The 16157-nt window shown below is 33.4% G+C and overlaps 1 protein-coding gene across 2 annotated transcripts in view; it reads left to right on the forward strand.

The window, feature by feature from the left end:
• The window catches only part of GTF2E2 (general transcription factor IIE subunit 2), a 59915-nt gene that overhangs the window by 31859 nt on the left and 11899 nt on the right, over positions 1–16157 (forward strand). For both annotated transcript variants that reach the window (XM_031691483.2, XM_072950330.1), the window contains 3 exons: positions 1146–1253; positions 2817–2999; positions 8626–8719. In XM_031691483.2, coding sequence (XP_031547343.1) covers positions 1146–1253; positions 2817–2999; positions 8626–8719 — 385 coding nt within the window. The remainder of the gene's footprint in view (positions 1–1145; positions 1254–2816; positions 3000–8625; positions 8720–16157) is intronic.

Consider the following 16157-nt stretch of genomic DNA (forward strand, 5'->3'; position numbering starts at 1 on the left):
AGGGCGTTTTGGTGGTTTCCAGGTTTTGGCAATTATGAGTAAAGCTGCTGTAAACATCTGTGCAGGTTTTTGTATGAACATAAGCTTTCAACTCCTTTGGGTAAATACTGAAGATCACAGTTGCTGAATTGTGTGATTAGAATGTTTAATTTGCTAAGAAACTGCCAAGCAAGAGTAGCTGTAATATTTTGCATTTCCACCAGCAGTGAATGAGAGTTCCTGTTCCTTCACAAACTCACCAGTTTTTGGTGTCTACATTTTTTTTTTTTTGCAGCGTGGGTAATTAGGTTTATTTATTTATTTGGTTTTTCAGTGGAGGTACTGGGGATTGAACCCATGACCTCATGCATGCTAAGCATGTGCTCTACCGCTTGAGCTATACCCTTCCCCTACATACGGTTTTAAACTAGTAGTTTGTCCTGGATGTCTTTCCAAATTAGCACATAGAAAACATCTGCAATTTCTTTTTTTTAACATTTATATAGTAGCATAGATGTGCTGTAGTTTGATCAGTCCTTTATTGACTGCCATTTTAGTTGTTTCTAATATTTTCCTTTTACAAACAATGCTTGCCGTGACCTTGTCACTTTTCTATGTTGTGGTTTATCTATAGGGTAATTTCCTTTAAGTGAAATTGTTGGGTCAGAAGGTCTCAGCACATTTATATTGCCAAATTACCTTCCCCAGGAGTTGTATCAATTTGCATTCTTACCAGAATGGATCTGTTTCCTTACAGCCTCACCAATAGAGTTGTCAAACATGGATTTTTGTAAATGTAGATAAGAAATATGTTGGTGGAAGTTGAGTATCTTTTCATATGTCTAAGGTCATTTGCATCTCTTTCTGTAATTTGTATGTTCCTGTCTTTGGTAATTTTCTTAGATTTTTGGAACTGTTAAAACACTAAGAATGTTAACTCTTTGTGATGTGAATTGCAAATAGTTTTTCTCGGTTTATCATTTGACTTCATAGAGCTACAAGTTTGAACTCGATTCTGATTTTATAGTCCATTCCCTTCATCACTGTACTTGTACTGCCTCAAATAATACACATTCTACATTCCTGAAAAGACGTACTTGTAACTGTTACTTAATGCATCTAGCATTTTAAAACTGTCTTCTGATAACAATTTCTTTGCTCAATAGACACGGCATCAGAGGGGAGATACACATCCTCTTACTTTAGAAGAAATTTTGGATGAAACGCAACATTTAGATATTGGACTCAAGCAGAAACAATGGCTAATGACTGAGGTAAGCGTAGACTTAAAATATTGTGGAAAAAAATTGCTATAACTAGGGTTTTCATATACTGAAATCTGATCATTATTTTTGCTTTTTCTTAAAAGAATTTGTATAGGGCTTTTGTTCTTTAAACACTCACATTTTGAGATTGACTTGTTTTTCATTTAATCTTATGTATCTATTTAAAAGTACCAAAGACTTTAGAATAAAAGTTGTAAAGTTACATGTCAGTTATTGTACCAATTTTTACTTAAGTTTTTACAGAATAATTGATGCTTATTTTGAATTGCTAATTTTATAATGTATCTGTTGGCAAATTGTATTTTGGTTTTAAGACATTAAAAGCATGAGGAATATTAGGGAAAGCAAGGGATTTCTTGTACTGCTACTACTATTATGATTTCATAGTGATGTTACTGCCTCTAGCAGGTTACTTGGAAAAATAATCTCGAACATTGTGTACATACACACAACATTGGAAGAAAAGGAATCGCAAAACCATCAGTGACCGTGCTAATTTGGAAATGAATAGCATTTAAAAAAATTGAGATATTTATCTTTTTCTGTTTCAGTATGAAATGACCAGTTAACAGGACAGACTTTCTAGGACCAGTGTTGATTCTAAAGACCAAATGTAAACTTCCTAAAATAGGATTCAGTTAGTTTATTTTACCAAGCAAAATTTTGTTCTTGGTTTTCTTAATGTAAAATGAACCAGTTAGTGGCTTATATTAGTGATATGCAAATAGTGGCAATCCACATTTAAATTTTGATGCTTTACCTAATCTTGGGATTTCACAGACTACCCACATTAGGTAAAGGCTATTTTTATTACCATTCTATTCTCCCTCCTTTCTTCTTTCTATATCTCTTCTCTTTATCCTTTCAGGGTCAGGCTGTCAGCTGCAGAAGAAAATAAATAGGGTTGCTCTTTCTTGAAGAGCTTTCCTTCTAATGTTAGCTGTACGAAAAGACTGACTAGGAACATCATTATTCTCAGTAACTCCTATGTTCCTACTGAGTTTCAAACTCAAGGTGACATTATAGGTAAATTTCTTAAATGCACTACTAGTCTGGTCCTTTTCAGTTCTTTCCACAGCTGCTAGTGCTGTTCGATACTGTAGACTGACTGTTGGTATGTTCATCCCATGGTAATGTTTCTCACATTGTAATTTCAGCATGCAAACATCTGTACTTTGAGGGTGGCACAGGTGGTACTCGTCTTGCTTTGTCTGTTAATGTTAATAGATGTATTAGATTCTTACCTGTCTTCTCAAAGAATATGGGTGCTTTCTTTAAAGAAGTAATAAAATGATTTTCTCATCCAAGGAATTGAGTTTATATAAATAATACACATTTTCTTTTATAAAAAGTGAGCACCATGCTGATTTCTTCCTGTTGCTTTGGACCCTGGATAATCTGGTATTTTAGATCTGCTAGTTGATATTCACAGTATACTTTTAATGTGCAACTGTATTGGGTATTGTTATTTATTGAATACTTAGTAGAATTTAAGAACGTATATATGAGATTTCCTTTTGGTAATACATCTAAGTTGTGTCACTGTTACAGGCGTTAGTCAATAATCCAAAAATCGAAGTAATAGATGGGAAGTATGCCTTCAAGCCCAAGTACAACGTGAAAGATAAGAAGGCCCTACTTAGACTCTTAGATCAGCATGACCAGCGAGGCTTAGGAGGAATTCTTTTAGAAGACATAGAAGAAGGACTGCCCAATTCCCAGAAAGCTGTGAAGGTAACCTCTTTTCTTTCTATGCCTTAATATGATTTGAATTAATAGTATCTTCTTGATCTTAAAAAATAGCAAGATTTAAATTTTTTAAAAATTTTTTATTTATAAAGATTCCATCATATACACTTGAGGTTGTTGTGAGCCAGTTGCAGATTTGAAATTTGTAATTTGTGCTACACAACAGGACAGAGCATAGCCATTTTTGTGTAACTTTGACAGTTCCCTTTTGAATTCTCTTGTGAAGGCTGCTAGTCTCTGTTATTCACAACTGCTAATGATTAATGCTAACCTGTAAGCAGATTAATTCTTTTTGCTATCTGTGGAGTAAAACTGCTTCTTTCTCTCCTCTACTTCTTGGTGATTCAGTTACCCATATGTTGGACCTTTTGGTATTGTCCCACAAGTCCCTGAGGCTCTGTTTTTTTTAACTAATTTTTTGTTCTGTTGATCTGTTGTCAGTTGTACTGAATTTTCTCCAATTTGTTGTTAAGCCAGATTGGTGAATTTTTTATTTTAGAGATTGTATTTTTCAGCTATAGACTTCTCTTTCTTATGGTTTCTGTTTCTTTGGTGAGATTTTCTGTTTTTTTCCCCCATTCATTACAAGCATGTTTTCTGTTACATCCTTGCATACAATTTCTTGTAGCTGCTTTAAACTCCTCCTATTTCAGTTTCAAGAGCTGGATCATCTTGGGGCTGATCTGCACTGAGTCTGTGTCTCTTGAGTATGGGTCGTATTTTCCTGTTATATATATCTATATCTATATCTATATCTATATCTATTCCTTCATATATCTACTAAATTTCTTTTAAGTCTTGAACATTGTGAATTATATAGCTCAGGATATCTCATTGTGAATTATATAGCTCAGGATATCTCATTGTGCAATTTTCCGTTGATTAGTGATGTTGAACATCTTTTCATGTACCCATTGGCCATCTGTGTGTCTTTGGAATAATGTTTATTTGGATCCTCTGCCCATTTTATAATTGGGTTGTTTGGTTTTTTGCTGTGAGTTCTTTATATATTTTAGATATTAATTTAGATATTAACCCCTTATCAGATAAATGATTTGCAAATAGGGTCTTCCATTCAGTAGTTTATCTTTTCATTTTGTTGATGATTTCCTTTGCTGTGCAGAAGCTTTTTAGTTTGATATGATCCCACTTGTTTATTTTTGCTTTTTGATGCCTTTGCTTTTGGTGTCAAATTGGAAAAATCATGGCCAAGACAAATGTCAAGAAACTTACCTCTTATGTTTTTTTCCTAGGAGTCTTATGGTTTCAGGTCTTACATTCTTTAATCAACTTTGAAATAATTTTTTCATATGGTATAAGAGGGTCCAGTTTTATTCCTTTGAATGTGGCTGTCCCGTTTTCCCAGTACCATTTATTGAAAAGTATATCTTTTCCTCATTGTATATTCTTGGCATGTTTGTTGTAAATTAATTGACCATATATATGTAGGTTGAATTCTGGGCTCTCTGTTCTGTTTCATTGATCTATCTGTCTGCTTTTATGCCAGTACCATACTGTTTTGATTGCTGTACCTTTGTGGACAAAGTTCTTGTTTTGTTTTTTTAACTTTTTATTTTCATTTTTGGGAGGTAATTAGGGGATTGACTGTATTGAGGATTGAACCCAGGATCTTGTGCATGCTAACCATGTGCTCTGCCACTGAACTATACCCTCCGCTCCAATTGCTGTAGCTTTGTAATGTAGTTTGAAATCAGGGAGAGCAACGCCTCCAGCTTTGTTATTCTTTCTCAAGTTTACTTTGGCTATTTGGGGTCTTCTTTGGTTCTGTACAAATTCTAGGATTGTTCTGTTTCTGTGAAAAATACCATTAGAAATTTTGATAGGGATTGCACTGAATCTGTATGTTGCTTTGGGTAGCATGGACATTATTTTTATAATACTAATTCTTCCAATCCATGAACATGGAATATCTTTCCTCTTTTTGTGCCATCTTCAATTCCTTTTATCATTGTCTTACAGTTTTAAGTTTAGAGATCTTTTACCTCCTTGGTTAAATTTATTCTTAGGTATTTTATTCTTGATGCAGTTGTGTATGGGATTGTTTTCTTAGTTTCTCTTTCTAATAGCTTGTTACTAGTACATAGAAACACAGTGGAGTTTTGTATATTGATTTTGCGTCTTGCAACTTCCTGAATTTATTATTAGTTCTAACAGTTTTTTGGTGGAATCTTTAGGGTTTTTTTAGGTATGTCGTCTGCAAATAGTGACAGTTTTGCTTCTTCCTTTCCTATTTGGATGCCTTTTATTTCTGTTTCTTGCCCAATTGCTCTGGCTGGGACTTCAATCCTATGTTGAATAAAAGCGATGAGAATGGGAATCCTTGTCTTGTTCTTGATCTTAGAGGAAATGCTTTCAGCTTTTCACTGTTGAGTTTTTTTGTTAGCTGTGGGCTTGTCATATATGGCCTTTATTATGTTTAGGTATGTTTCCTTGGGACCCATGTTGCAGAGAGCTTTAATCATAGTGGATGTTGAATTTTGTCAAATGCTTTTTCTTCATTTGTTGAGATGATCGTATGATATTTAGTCTTCATTTTGTTAATGTGGTTTATCACATTGATTTCCTCATATGTTGAACCACCCTTACATGCCTAGAATAAATCCCACTTGATCATGATGTGTGATTCTTTTAATATATTGTTGAATTTGATTTGCTAATATATTGTTGAGGATTTTTGCATTTATGTTCATCAGGAAAGGGACATTGGCCTGCAATTTTCTTTCTTTGTAGCTTCCTTGTCTGATTTTGGTATCAGAGTAATGTTGGCTTTGTAAAAATAAGTTTGACAAACCTCCTCTTCTGTTTTTTTTGGGAAGAGTTTGAGATCAATTGGTATTCTTATTTGAATGTTTGGTAGAATTCACCAGTGAAGCTGTCAGGTTCCAGACTTTTTCGAGGGGGAACATTTTTGATGACTTACTCACTTTATTAGTAATGGATATGTTCAAAATTTCTGCTGCTTCATGTCAGTCTTTATAGTCTTTGTATGTTTCTGGAAATTTATCCTTTTCTTGTAGGTTGTCCAGGTTGTTGGCATTTGTTCATAGTAGTCTCTTATGATCTTTTGTATTTCTGTGATAATCATTTGAATGCCTTCTGTTTCATTCCAGTTCAATTTATTTGAGTCTTATGTAGTTTTTTCTTGGTTAGTCAAGCTAAATGTTTGTCAATTTTATTTATCTTTTCAAAAATCATCTCTTAGTTTCATTGATCTTTCTGGTTGTCTGTTTAGTCTCTATTTAACTTTGTATGATACTCTTTAAATCTGTTGAGACTTATTTTGTGGCCTAATGTGTGGTCTGTCCTGGAAAATGTCCCCTGTGAATTTGAGAAGAATGTGTATACTGTTGTTGAGTAGATTGTTTTGAATAGGTTTGTCAGATTTAGTTGGTTTATTGTGTTAAGACTGTTGAACTTCTTGCATGTTTATATTCATATCTTTCATCAAATTTGGGAAGTTTGAAGACATTTTTTCTTCTGTCTTGTTCTATCCTTTATTAAAAATGGGGTATTAAAGTATCCAATTGTCCAACTATTACTGTAGAATGAATTCTTCAGTTCCGTCAGGTTTTGCTTCATATATTTTGCTGGTCTGTCATTAGATGTTATGTAAATGTTCATAATTGTTGTATCTTCTTGCTGTGATGAATCTTTTATTAATATATAATACCATTTTTGTCTTGTAACTTTGATTTGTACTCTATTTTGTCTCATATTAGTATAGCTACCCCTACTCTCTTTCATTTATTGTTTGCATGGAGTTTTGTTTGTTTTTTTTTTTCCTGTCCTTTTGCTTTCAGTCTGTGTCTTTGAATTTAAAATGAGTCTGTTGTAGGTAACATGTAGTTGGATTATCTGTTTTTGTCCATTTTGCCAGTTTCTGTCTTTTGTTTGAGAGTTTATTCTATTTGCTTTTAAAAGTAATTACTGATAAGCAGGGATTTCTGTCATTTTTGCTATTTGTTTTCTATGTGTCTTATAACTTTTTGTGCTTCATTTCTTGCATTGATTTTTTTTGTGTGTTTAGTTGATTTTTTTAGTATTGAAATAAAAAAATTCCGTTTTTATTTCTCTGTGTATATTCTATAGCTATTATTTTTGTAGTTACCATCTGGATTATATTGAACATCCTAATGTTACAACATTCTAATTTGAAATTGTATCAGTTTAACTTTAATAACATGATAACTCCACTTCTTTACAGCTCCATCTTGACCCCTTTTGGTTGTTGATGTCTTAAAATTACATCTTATGCATTGTGTGCTCCAAAACATGAACTAATAATTCTTTTAAATCCAATAGTTTCTTAAATTATGTAGAAGAGAAAATTTGGAGTTAGAAAACAAGTTATGATAATACTAGTTTTTAGACTAATAATTGCTTTACATAATGTATGTTTTAAGTCATGTAGAAAATGATATGTGAGTTAGAAACTGTTACTGCAGGATTACTAACTTTCATAATTGTTCACATATTTACCTTTATTGAGATCTTTATTTCTTCATAACTACTTTGGGTTACTGTCTGGTGTTCTTTCATTTCACCCTGCAGGACTCTCTTGAGCCTTTCATACAGGGCAGATCTAGCGGTAATGAATTCCCTCAGCTTTTTTTTTTTTAATCTGGGAATTAATTTCTCTTAATTAATTAATTTCTGGGTCTTAATTTCTCTTCCACTTGTGAAGAATAGATTTGTTGGATATAAGATTGTTGGTAGACAGTTTTCTTTCTTTTAGCACTTTGAATATATTGGTCCACTACTTTGTGGCCTGTGGATTTTCTGATGAGGAATCTGTTTTTAATTTTATTGCGCATCCCTTCCTTGTGTATGATGGTTTGCTTTTTTCTCACTGCTTTCAAGATTTTCTCTTTGTCTTTTGAAAGTTTGTTTATAATGTTCTACTATCAGGCTTTTTGCATTCTTGTCCTTATTCATTAATAACAGTGAAATATCTTAGATCAGTTTCCTTGTCATTGTTATGTGTGTTAGAAAATGAAGAATTCTGTATTTAGCTCAGTGAAAGCTACAAGACAGCAAAGATTACTCAAGATTTTTATATCTTCTTTAGAGATGGTGTAGTTCTTTGGGCAGTACAATAAGAAAACTGAAGGATGGTTATCTCACAGTTGCACACTTTTAGGTGATTTTGATTATCTTTCCATTTTCTTATTTTAGCTTTTCAAAGCATAATTGGAAATAATTGATGGGTAATGATGAGTAAGTAGCAAAATACTTCAGGGCAAAGGAAAGGTAAGAACACCGAGATCCCACAATTATTCTTAGATCAGTAAAAGGGTCCAATAGACCCAAATTGTAATTGCAGCATAGATTTATTAATTTTTTAAATAGAATAAAATTCAATTTTCTTTTAGTTCTTCGGAAGACCTCTGAGAATAAAAGTCTCAAAGTATCAATCCTTAAAACTATTCAGAACTGCCCAAGAAAGAAACTCAAGAATTAAAATTGGGTCTAGTGGACCTTAATGGTATACTGAGAGTTAAAGAAAATGGGAGTCCTTTGCTTTGAAAGAAAATTTTTTTTTCCTTGGGTCATGTAATTTAGTTAACTGAAACGTTTTTTTATCTTTAAGGCATTAGGGGACCAGATACTGTTTGTAAACCGTCCTGATAAGAAGAAAATTCTTTTCTTCAATGATAAGAGCTGTCAGTTCTCTGTGGATGAAGGTGAGCCTTTCTGTATAGATGCTTTATTTAGTTTGCAGACATGATACAAATTTAGGATGACAGAATTTGTAATATTTATAATACAGTTATAACTTAAATTTTATGATAGTGCTTTTTTTGAGTATTATCTTAGAACAGAGTTTGTAACTCACATCTAAAATTGTTTCTCAGAATGCAATTTAAATATATAATTTGAAATATTTTATGTTAATTGTACTTGGAGTCATGGTATAGCAGTTCATGATTTCTTATGCTTACAGCCTAGCTGTACCAAACAGGAGTTTGTTTATTCCTTTTATTTTACAAATACTACTTCCTTTCTTGATATGAAAGCTTGATACAGGATGGAAAAAAGAATCAACTTTTTTGGAGACTGATATGCTCTTAAATAAGTTATGAATTTTTTGACTATCAAATTGGATAAGAAAGGAGATTAATTTTTTCTTTCTGGCAGTTGTAGAGTTGAATGCTAAGCTATATGTTGTCTTGTAAGTGTGACATCAGTATTTTGGATTTTACTTTAAAATATTTCAGTAATATTTTCATGTAAAATAGTAAATAAGTGTTTATGAGTCATGAGAAATTTCTATACAAACAAATTCTCATTTAAGCAAATATGATCTTTTACTCTAAATTTGTATTAACTTTGAAGTTTTGTTACAAGAATTGATCATCATTTTAATTAAAAAATTTAAAAAGTAATACAAAGTCACAGCAAAATATTCTAACAATATATGAGGACATAGAGTACAATAGCAGTATTAGACTCCGAACAGTGAAACTACTGCTATGCCAGCCTGCTAGTCATACTGACTCTTTTTTATGGCATTAAATAAGAGGGATTCTTTTGAATGAATAATTTTGTATAAGAAATGCATTTACAAATCTTGTCCCTGTAGTAGCTCATACCTGTCTTGATTATGATTTGTAATTTGTACATAACCCTAAGTTTTTCTTTTATATGTTTATCTGGTTGTAGATACTCAGGCTTGTGGTGCTTATGGTTCAGTCAGCTTGAAGTTACTTAGATGACTATGACTTGTAAGAAATAGAATGTTGTATTTTTGTGAAAATCCTCATCAAGAGTACTTTGTTATCTAGTTGATTCTCAATAAATGTTCATTAAATGAAAATTTGCAAAGTATTCTGGCTCTTCTATAATGCCATTTCTAATAAGTAAGCTTGCTGCATATAAACAAGATAGTAGTCAGCTTCTTCTGTGTGTTGTATTGATAGGTGCTCATTTCAGGAAGCTTTGGCTTAGCAATTTTTAGTATTCCTTGAGTCTCTTATGCTTGGAATTTTGCTGTGATGTAAACTTTTGTAATCGTCAAATTGATTTCTTCCTTTTAAAAACTCGTATGAATGGACTTGAACTTTAAAATCCTGAGTTTAAACAAAGAAACAACAGATTCTTTATTCTTAGGCATAGTTAATCCATTTGAAGAAAATTTTCACGGTATTAAAAACCTTATCAGAAGTATCACATGTCCAAATAGTGAGGAAGATCTTACAGTAAGAAAAGTAGATATGCTTTTCCTTTCTCTCGTTCCAGTCCCTTTCTTTTACGGCAAGTAGCCTACTTGGTTTTATTTTAGGTTCTTCTGATCGTTTTTCCCATCTTGCTAAATAACTTGCTTATACTGTTATTTCTTGATTTTTTAACTTGAAACATTGTCTAATGCTCATTCTTTGTCATCTCTCTGGTTCTAACACCTGTCTCTCTTTTCTACTTCCCAATATAGTGTATCACTAGTTTTAGTTTCTCTTGCATTTATCTTGGGCACCTTCAGCAAATGACAGGCTTTCTCAATGGCACATTTTAGTATTAAGCCTGCTCTCTTGATGGCAGCCTGGTGCAGCGTATCTTCTGGAAGTTGATGCTTACCTTGAGGCAGGTGTTTGAAAGTAAAGAGGTGGTAGAAGCTCTGTAACAGCAGCATGAAACTAGGATTTCTTGGTAGTGTTTCATTGGAGAAATTTTAGGAGCACAGTTTGATTTAGCCGTGACCGTCACACTGGTCCTGTACTAATAAGCATTGCTGTTTTCTGTCCCTTGTGTGTGCTTTCTGTGGATACTCTTGTTTTACCTTTTGCTCAGTCTTTTCCTATCTGTGTATCTTTTCCCTAGAGTTCTGTTCCTTAGTATTACCCCCATTTTCATTTGCCATTTTATATGGCCTTTATTGGCTTAACCTCTTCCCATCTCCTCATAACTTGGCCTTACAGGACAAAATGAGGATTTTTACTTTTTTCCCCTCAAATTATGAAAGTTATCCTATATGCTTGTTAGTAAAGTTTCACACATCCAGAAATAAGTTCTGTGAACAGTTGAATGTTTACTTTTCTGGTTTACTTTCTCTGTACTACGGATACTCTGTAAATAGCTGTTTAGTATTCCATTTTATATGTGTACCTGATGAATGGATTTTTAAACATTTAACAGTGCCTCAGGAAATACCCTTACACACCTTACACAGAGGATATGTGTATGTGTATTTTTTAATACATATAAATCAGGAAGATACTGGGAAGGTAAACAGTAAGTCATTTTTGCATCTTTTAAGATCTTTATTGCTGTTGTGAAATACATTACTAGCTTTCCCAATATTGAACCATCCTTATACTCCTAGAATAACCCTTCTTTGGTTTATGCATTTCTGCGTTCTTTTTACTGGTGTATGTAAGGATTTTTGCTTCAGGGTGGTCAGGTTTCTTTTTTGTGTGCCTTTCAGGGTTTGGTATAGTGTAATGCTGGATTCATAAAAAGAGAAACAGTCTTTTCCTCCCTTCCTGCCTTCCCTTTCTGTCCTTCCTTACTTTCCTTTAGGAGTATATTGGATTTCTCAAAGATTTGAAAGCATACACCCATGAATGTATCTGGCTTATTTTTTGACAACATTCTTTTTTTCTTTTCTTTCTTTCTTTTTCTTTTTCTTTCTCTCTTTTGTGTGTGTGTGTGTATTGACAGCATTCTTAATGTCTTCTTTGGTTATGTCCTTCTCTAAGTTTTCTGTCTTGTGGGTCAATTTTAGTAATTTATATTTTCCTACAGAATCACCCGTTTTAAATTCTCAAATTTAATAGCATATACTTTTACGGAGTATGGCCCTAGAACTTGTCTGATTTTTTTTTTCTCTGTTATTTTCCCTTTTATTGCTAACTTTTTCTGTGTGGGCTTTCTTCCTTATTTCTCTGTTACGCTGGTTTATCTGTTTGGTTTGGTTTATCAGTGTAATTTTTGTTGTTATGTTTTTGTTTTAAAAGAAACTTAGATCACCCAGATACTAGTGTTTTTGTCTACTTTATCTGAGCAGTGACTGAGCAAATATTAACAGCTCCTATAACTTTTATATTTTTGTTTATTTTGCCAGTAGTTATTGCTTTATAGATTTTTGTACAGGTTTTGGTTTATAAGTGTTCTTAACCATCATGGTCATATTTAAGGATTGTATCCATAATCATTCAGTACCCCTCTTAGTTGTAATGAATGTTGTTTTATTTGAGGTCCAACTTTATCTCCTATTATTATCTAATAATCCCTTGTGGGTTTTTTTTTTTGATATATTTTTTGCCCTTTCTCTCACTTTATACCTGTATTCTTTTATTTTAGTTTGAACTTTCTGAATCAGCTCTGAGTGTCATTTTGTATTTACTGTCTTTATTATCTGATGTAGTCTCCTCATTATTCATTTGGAATTTGTATCATTTATTTCTGGTTCATGTATATATAAAGTGGTTCTCTTTATATCTTTTAAGTAATTTGCTTAAACCTATAGGTATTAGTTTATCAACTTCATTCTTTTACTCTTGAGTTGATATTTTCTGAGATTTTTGTTACCATCTATAATCATTTATTCATGAGTCCATTTATTCAGCAGGTATTTACTGATCTCCTGTTGCTTGCCCTGGTCATTTTGCTAATGTAGGGAATACTGTAGTGAGCAGCATAGGGTGGTTTCTGCCTTCATAGAGCTTAAATTCCAAAGGGGAAAATAGGTGATATACAAAATTAAAAATGATTGCAGATTGTATCAAATGCTAGGAAAGAGGTAAATGAGGATGTGCTTAGCTCATGGGTTGTGGGAAGAGTGGAGCTCAGAGATCTCTGTGAAAAAGGTGGAGAGGGAGGTAGAGCCAGCCTTGTAAAGTGTCAGAACTGTGGCCATGGGGGCAGTTGTCAGGGGAGGGAGAGGGTTTTCAGGGAGAGAATAGCAAAGGCTGGGGGAAAGACTGATCTTTTTGGTAAGCTAGTGGTTTTTTAATTGTTTAACCAAATTCAGTGGACAGTTTTTATAACAAATACTTTGTAGCATCTTCTTTGTCCTTGTAAAAATAAAATTCATAAATAATGTAATTTACCTATACACAGAATTTCTTAAGTCAGTATAATACCCTAACTGTGAAATAAAGAGAAATGAAATTGATTTATATTTAAAAAATGTATTTCAACACTCATAATTATTCAAGCACATTTATACATACTAGAATATAAATGGAATAGCTGTTTACATTTATATGTAGAATTACCATTGAATGTGATAGCTACAGATGAACTAATAAAGGTATGATTCATTGGCAGCTTATGTACCATAATTGGTATTTTCCTTAGGTGATAAAGAATTCGTGGGAAAGTTCTAAAAATTATGAAGTGTGACTTTTCTGTGATTTACAAAGGTTAATCATATTGTATTCATACACATTATACATTGTATATTAATCATACTATATTCATATACATTATGTGTTGTATATTACTAGAAAATCAAATGTGTATCAATACTTTGCTTATATATGTAAAACAAAATTGGGTTCTAGGCTCAATTTGTTATAAATTGGTGTTTTTCATTAATCTGTAATTTTCAGGGAAGATGGCTGGGAGGAAGCAAGGTTTTTCAGTCTTGGCAGTATTGACATTTGGAGCTAGATAATTTGTTTGGTGTCATGGTTGTCACTATGCATTGTGGGTGATCAGCAGCGTCCCTGGCTGTTTTAGGTGCCAGGAGCATATCTTCCCCCACAATGTGACAACCAAAAATGTGTTCAGACATTGCCCAGGTTGAGAATTATGTTAAAGATAGTTTATGTTTATAAAACAAATATTAAGGCACATTCTCTTCAAGCTTCTTTTCATGAGTTTGTTCAATCAGCACATTCAGTGATGTAAGACACAGCAAGGTAAATAAGGTTTCTGTCCTTGAGTCCAGGCTAAGGGAGAAATGACATGGGTTCACATGTGGTACAGCATCATACAGCGTGTCATTGTGATGTTCATACGGTGCTGTAGAGACACCGGGGGTCATAGTTACTCACAGGAACTTCAGGGGTAAGACACCGTTCTTTTGGTTGAAAGTGTTGGTATTGCATAAATCACTAATTTATAAAACTGAGCTTTTTGGTTAATGATGTAAATTATGTGTGTTTTCAGAGAAGACCTGTTGAAAATTGATGCATATCTTAACATTTGTCTTCCTCACTATCCATCTGTCTCTTTTTTTGTGTTTTACTTTTCAAAATTTTTTCTCAATTGTGCTGATGAAGATTTTTGTTTTAGCCCACTAGGTGGCACTCTTAGCATAGAGAGGAAATCTTGAGCAGTAAGCAAGCTTTCAGTCACACTGAAGATTTACCCTTCATTCTATCTGTAATAGAAGCCAGCGTCCTAAACTGAGATATAGCAGAAGTAAGGAGAGAGTCCATTGTGTTGTAAATTAAAAAATGAAATAGGTAAGTGAACACAGAGTATTTGGATCTAGGTGTGTGTTTTACTTCACATAGGCATTTATTTCCTTAAATCAGGATCTTACTCATGTAGGGGCAGTACAAATGCAGTGGTCAAGAGGATGGTCTGAGTAGTCAACTGTAGGTTTAAATCTCGTCTCTGCTCCTTACTAGCTTAGGCAAGATACATAACCCCTCTCTGTCTGAGATTCTTCATGTATAAAATAGGACTAATGGTGTCTGCACTTCAGTGGACCCTGTGAGGATTAAACGAGTTAATGTAAATAAAAATGCTTAGGGCTTAGAACCTGGCACACGGTAAAAATAATAGTAACAGCAAGGTTAGCAATTAGTAGTAGTCTTAAAAATATAAAATAGTACCAAAATACTAGATGTTTTAAGCTTACTCATCTGAATGCCTTACTTAGCTGATTATTGACTCACTGACTCTGTAGTTTTGAAGTTGGTTAGACAGATAGCAAAGAAGCAGACTCAGTTCCAAAATTGGAGGCACTTATCTTTTGCAGTCAAGTATTAGCTGGTGTTCCTGGTAAGAAGTCCAGTGACAATCTGACTCTCCCCCATTGCTGGCAGCTTGTTCTTTTCTGCCTGGAAGCTTAAATGATTTCAACTTTATCCTTAGAATCCAGGACTTCTCCTAGTAGCTACTCCCCCTGGGGCTCTAATGCTATTTTAGGTCATTCTTTTTTTAATAGCTGTATGGTATTCCATATATGGACGTACTTTAAAACAGTTTATTTGAGGCCCCACAGAGAGAAATGTAGTTTGTGTTTTGTTTTGCCGTATGCTATTATAAATAATGCTTAGTTCTTACACATGAGTAGATGTGCACTTGCCTGATTATCTCCTTATTCTAGTTTTCTTGAAGTGTAATTGGTAGGTCAGAATACAAGGATACTTGAAAAAATTTCAGCGCCGTGTCTAATGCCCACCATAAAGTTTGCAGCAGTTTTTTGGGGACCAGTTTACCCCTTCACAGCAGTATATGAGAAGGTACCCATTTCTTTACCCTCACTGCTAGGTGCTAGGTGCTCTTAGTTGACTTTGCCATCCTCACAGAAAATAAAGGTTATCTTGATTTTAACTTGTATTTTCTTGCAATGATTTTATAAAATTAAAACTAGTATATTTCTCTTTATACCTCTGTTAGCTGAACATTTTCTGTCCCTGCATACATTAAAAAGTAATTAAATTTGGGATCCTATGAGATCCTGTCTCTAAAATGAGGCCCTGCCTTGCAGTGTTCATCTAAGTATTTATTCAGCTGTACTACATTGACATAGTAGATGTATTTAAATACTGCAATAGCATTCAGCTAAGGAAAGGCAAGGATTAAAGTAGAAATGTTTTATTAGGGGAAAAAAAAGACATTGAAGAGTTTTTATTCAGGTATCTTCCTCTGAATATAGCTCAAGCGATGTTTCTTTTAGCAAAAGGAAATAAATTTTGTTTTATTGTACTTTCATTATACCATGACAATGTACAGTGTTGTCTATTCTTGCTGGTGGTATATAACATACAGACTGACTTGCCAGACCGTTGCCCGTGATTGTGTCATAAGTGGCCTGAAGTGCGTAGACTCTGAATGCATCAGGTACAAAGTGAAACTAGTTTTAGTCTTCAAGGAACTGAAATTTTATAATGCTCTTAACGTAGAGGCTTGGTTAAAAAAACAACAATGAAATTCACCACCGAT

This window comes from Vicugna pacos, chromosome 26 (assembly GCF_048564905.1).
Source record: "Vicugna pacos chromosome 26, VicPac4, whole genome shotgun sequence".
NCBI lineage: Eukaryota > Metazoa > Chordata > Mammalia > Artiodactyla > Camelidae > Vicugna > Vicugna pacos.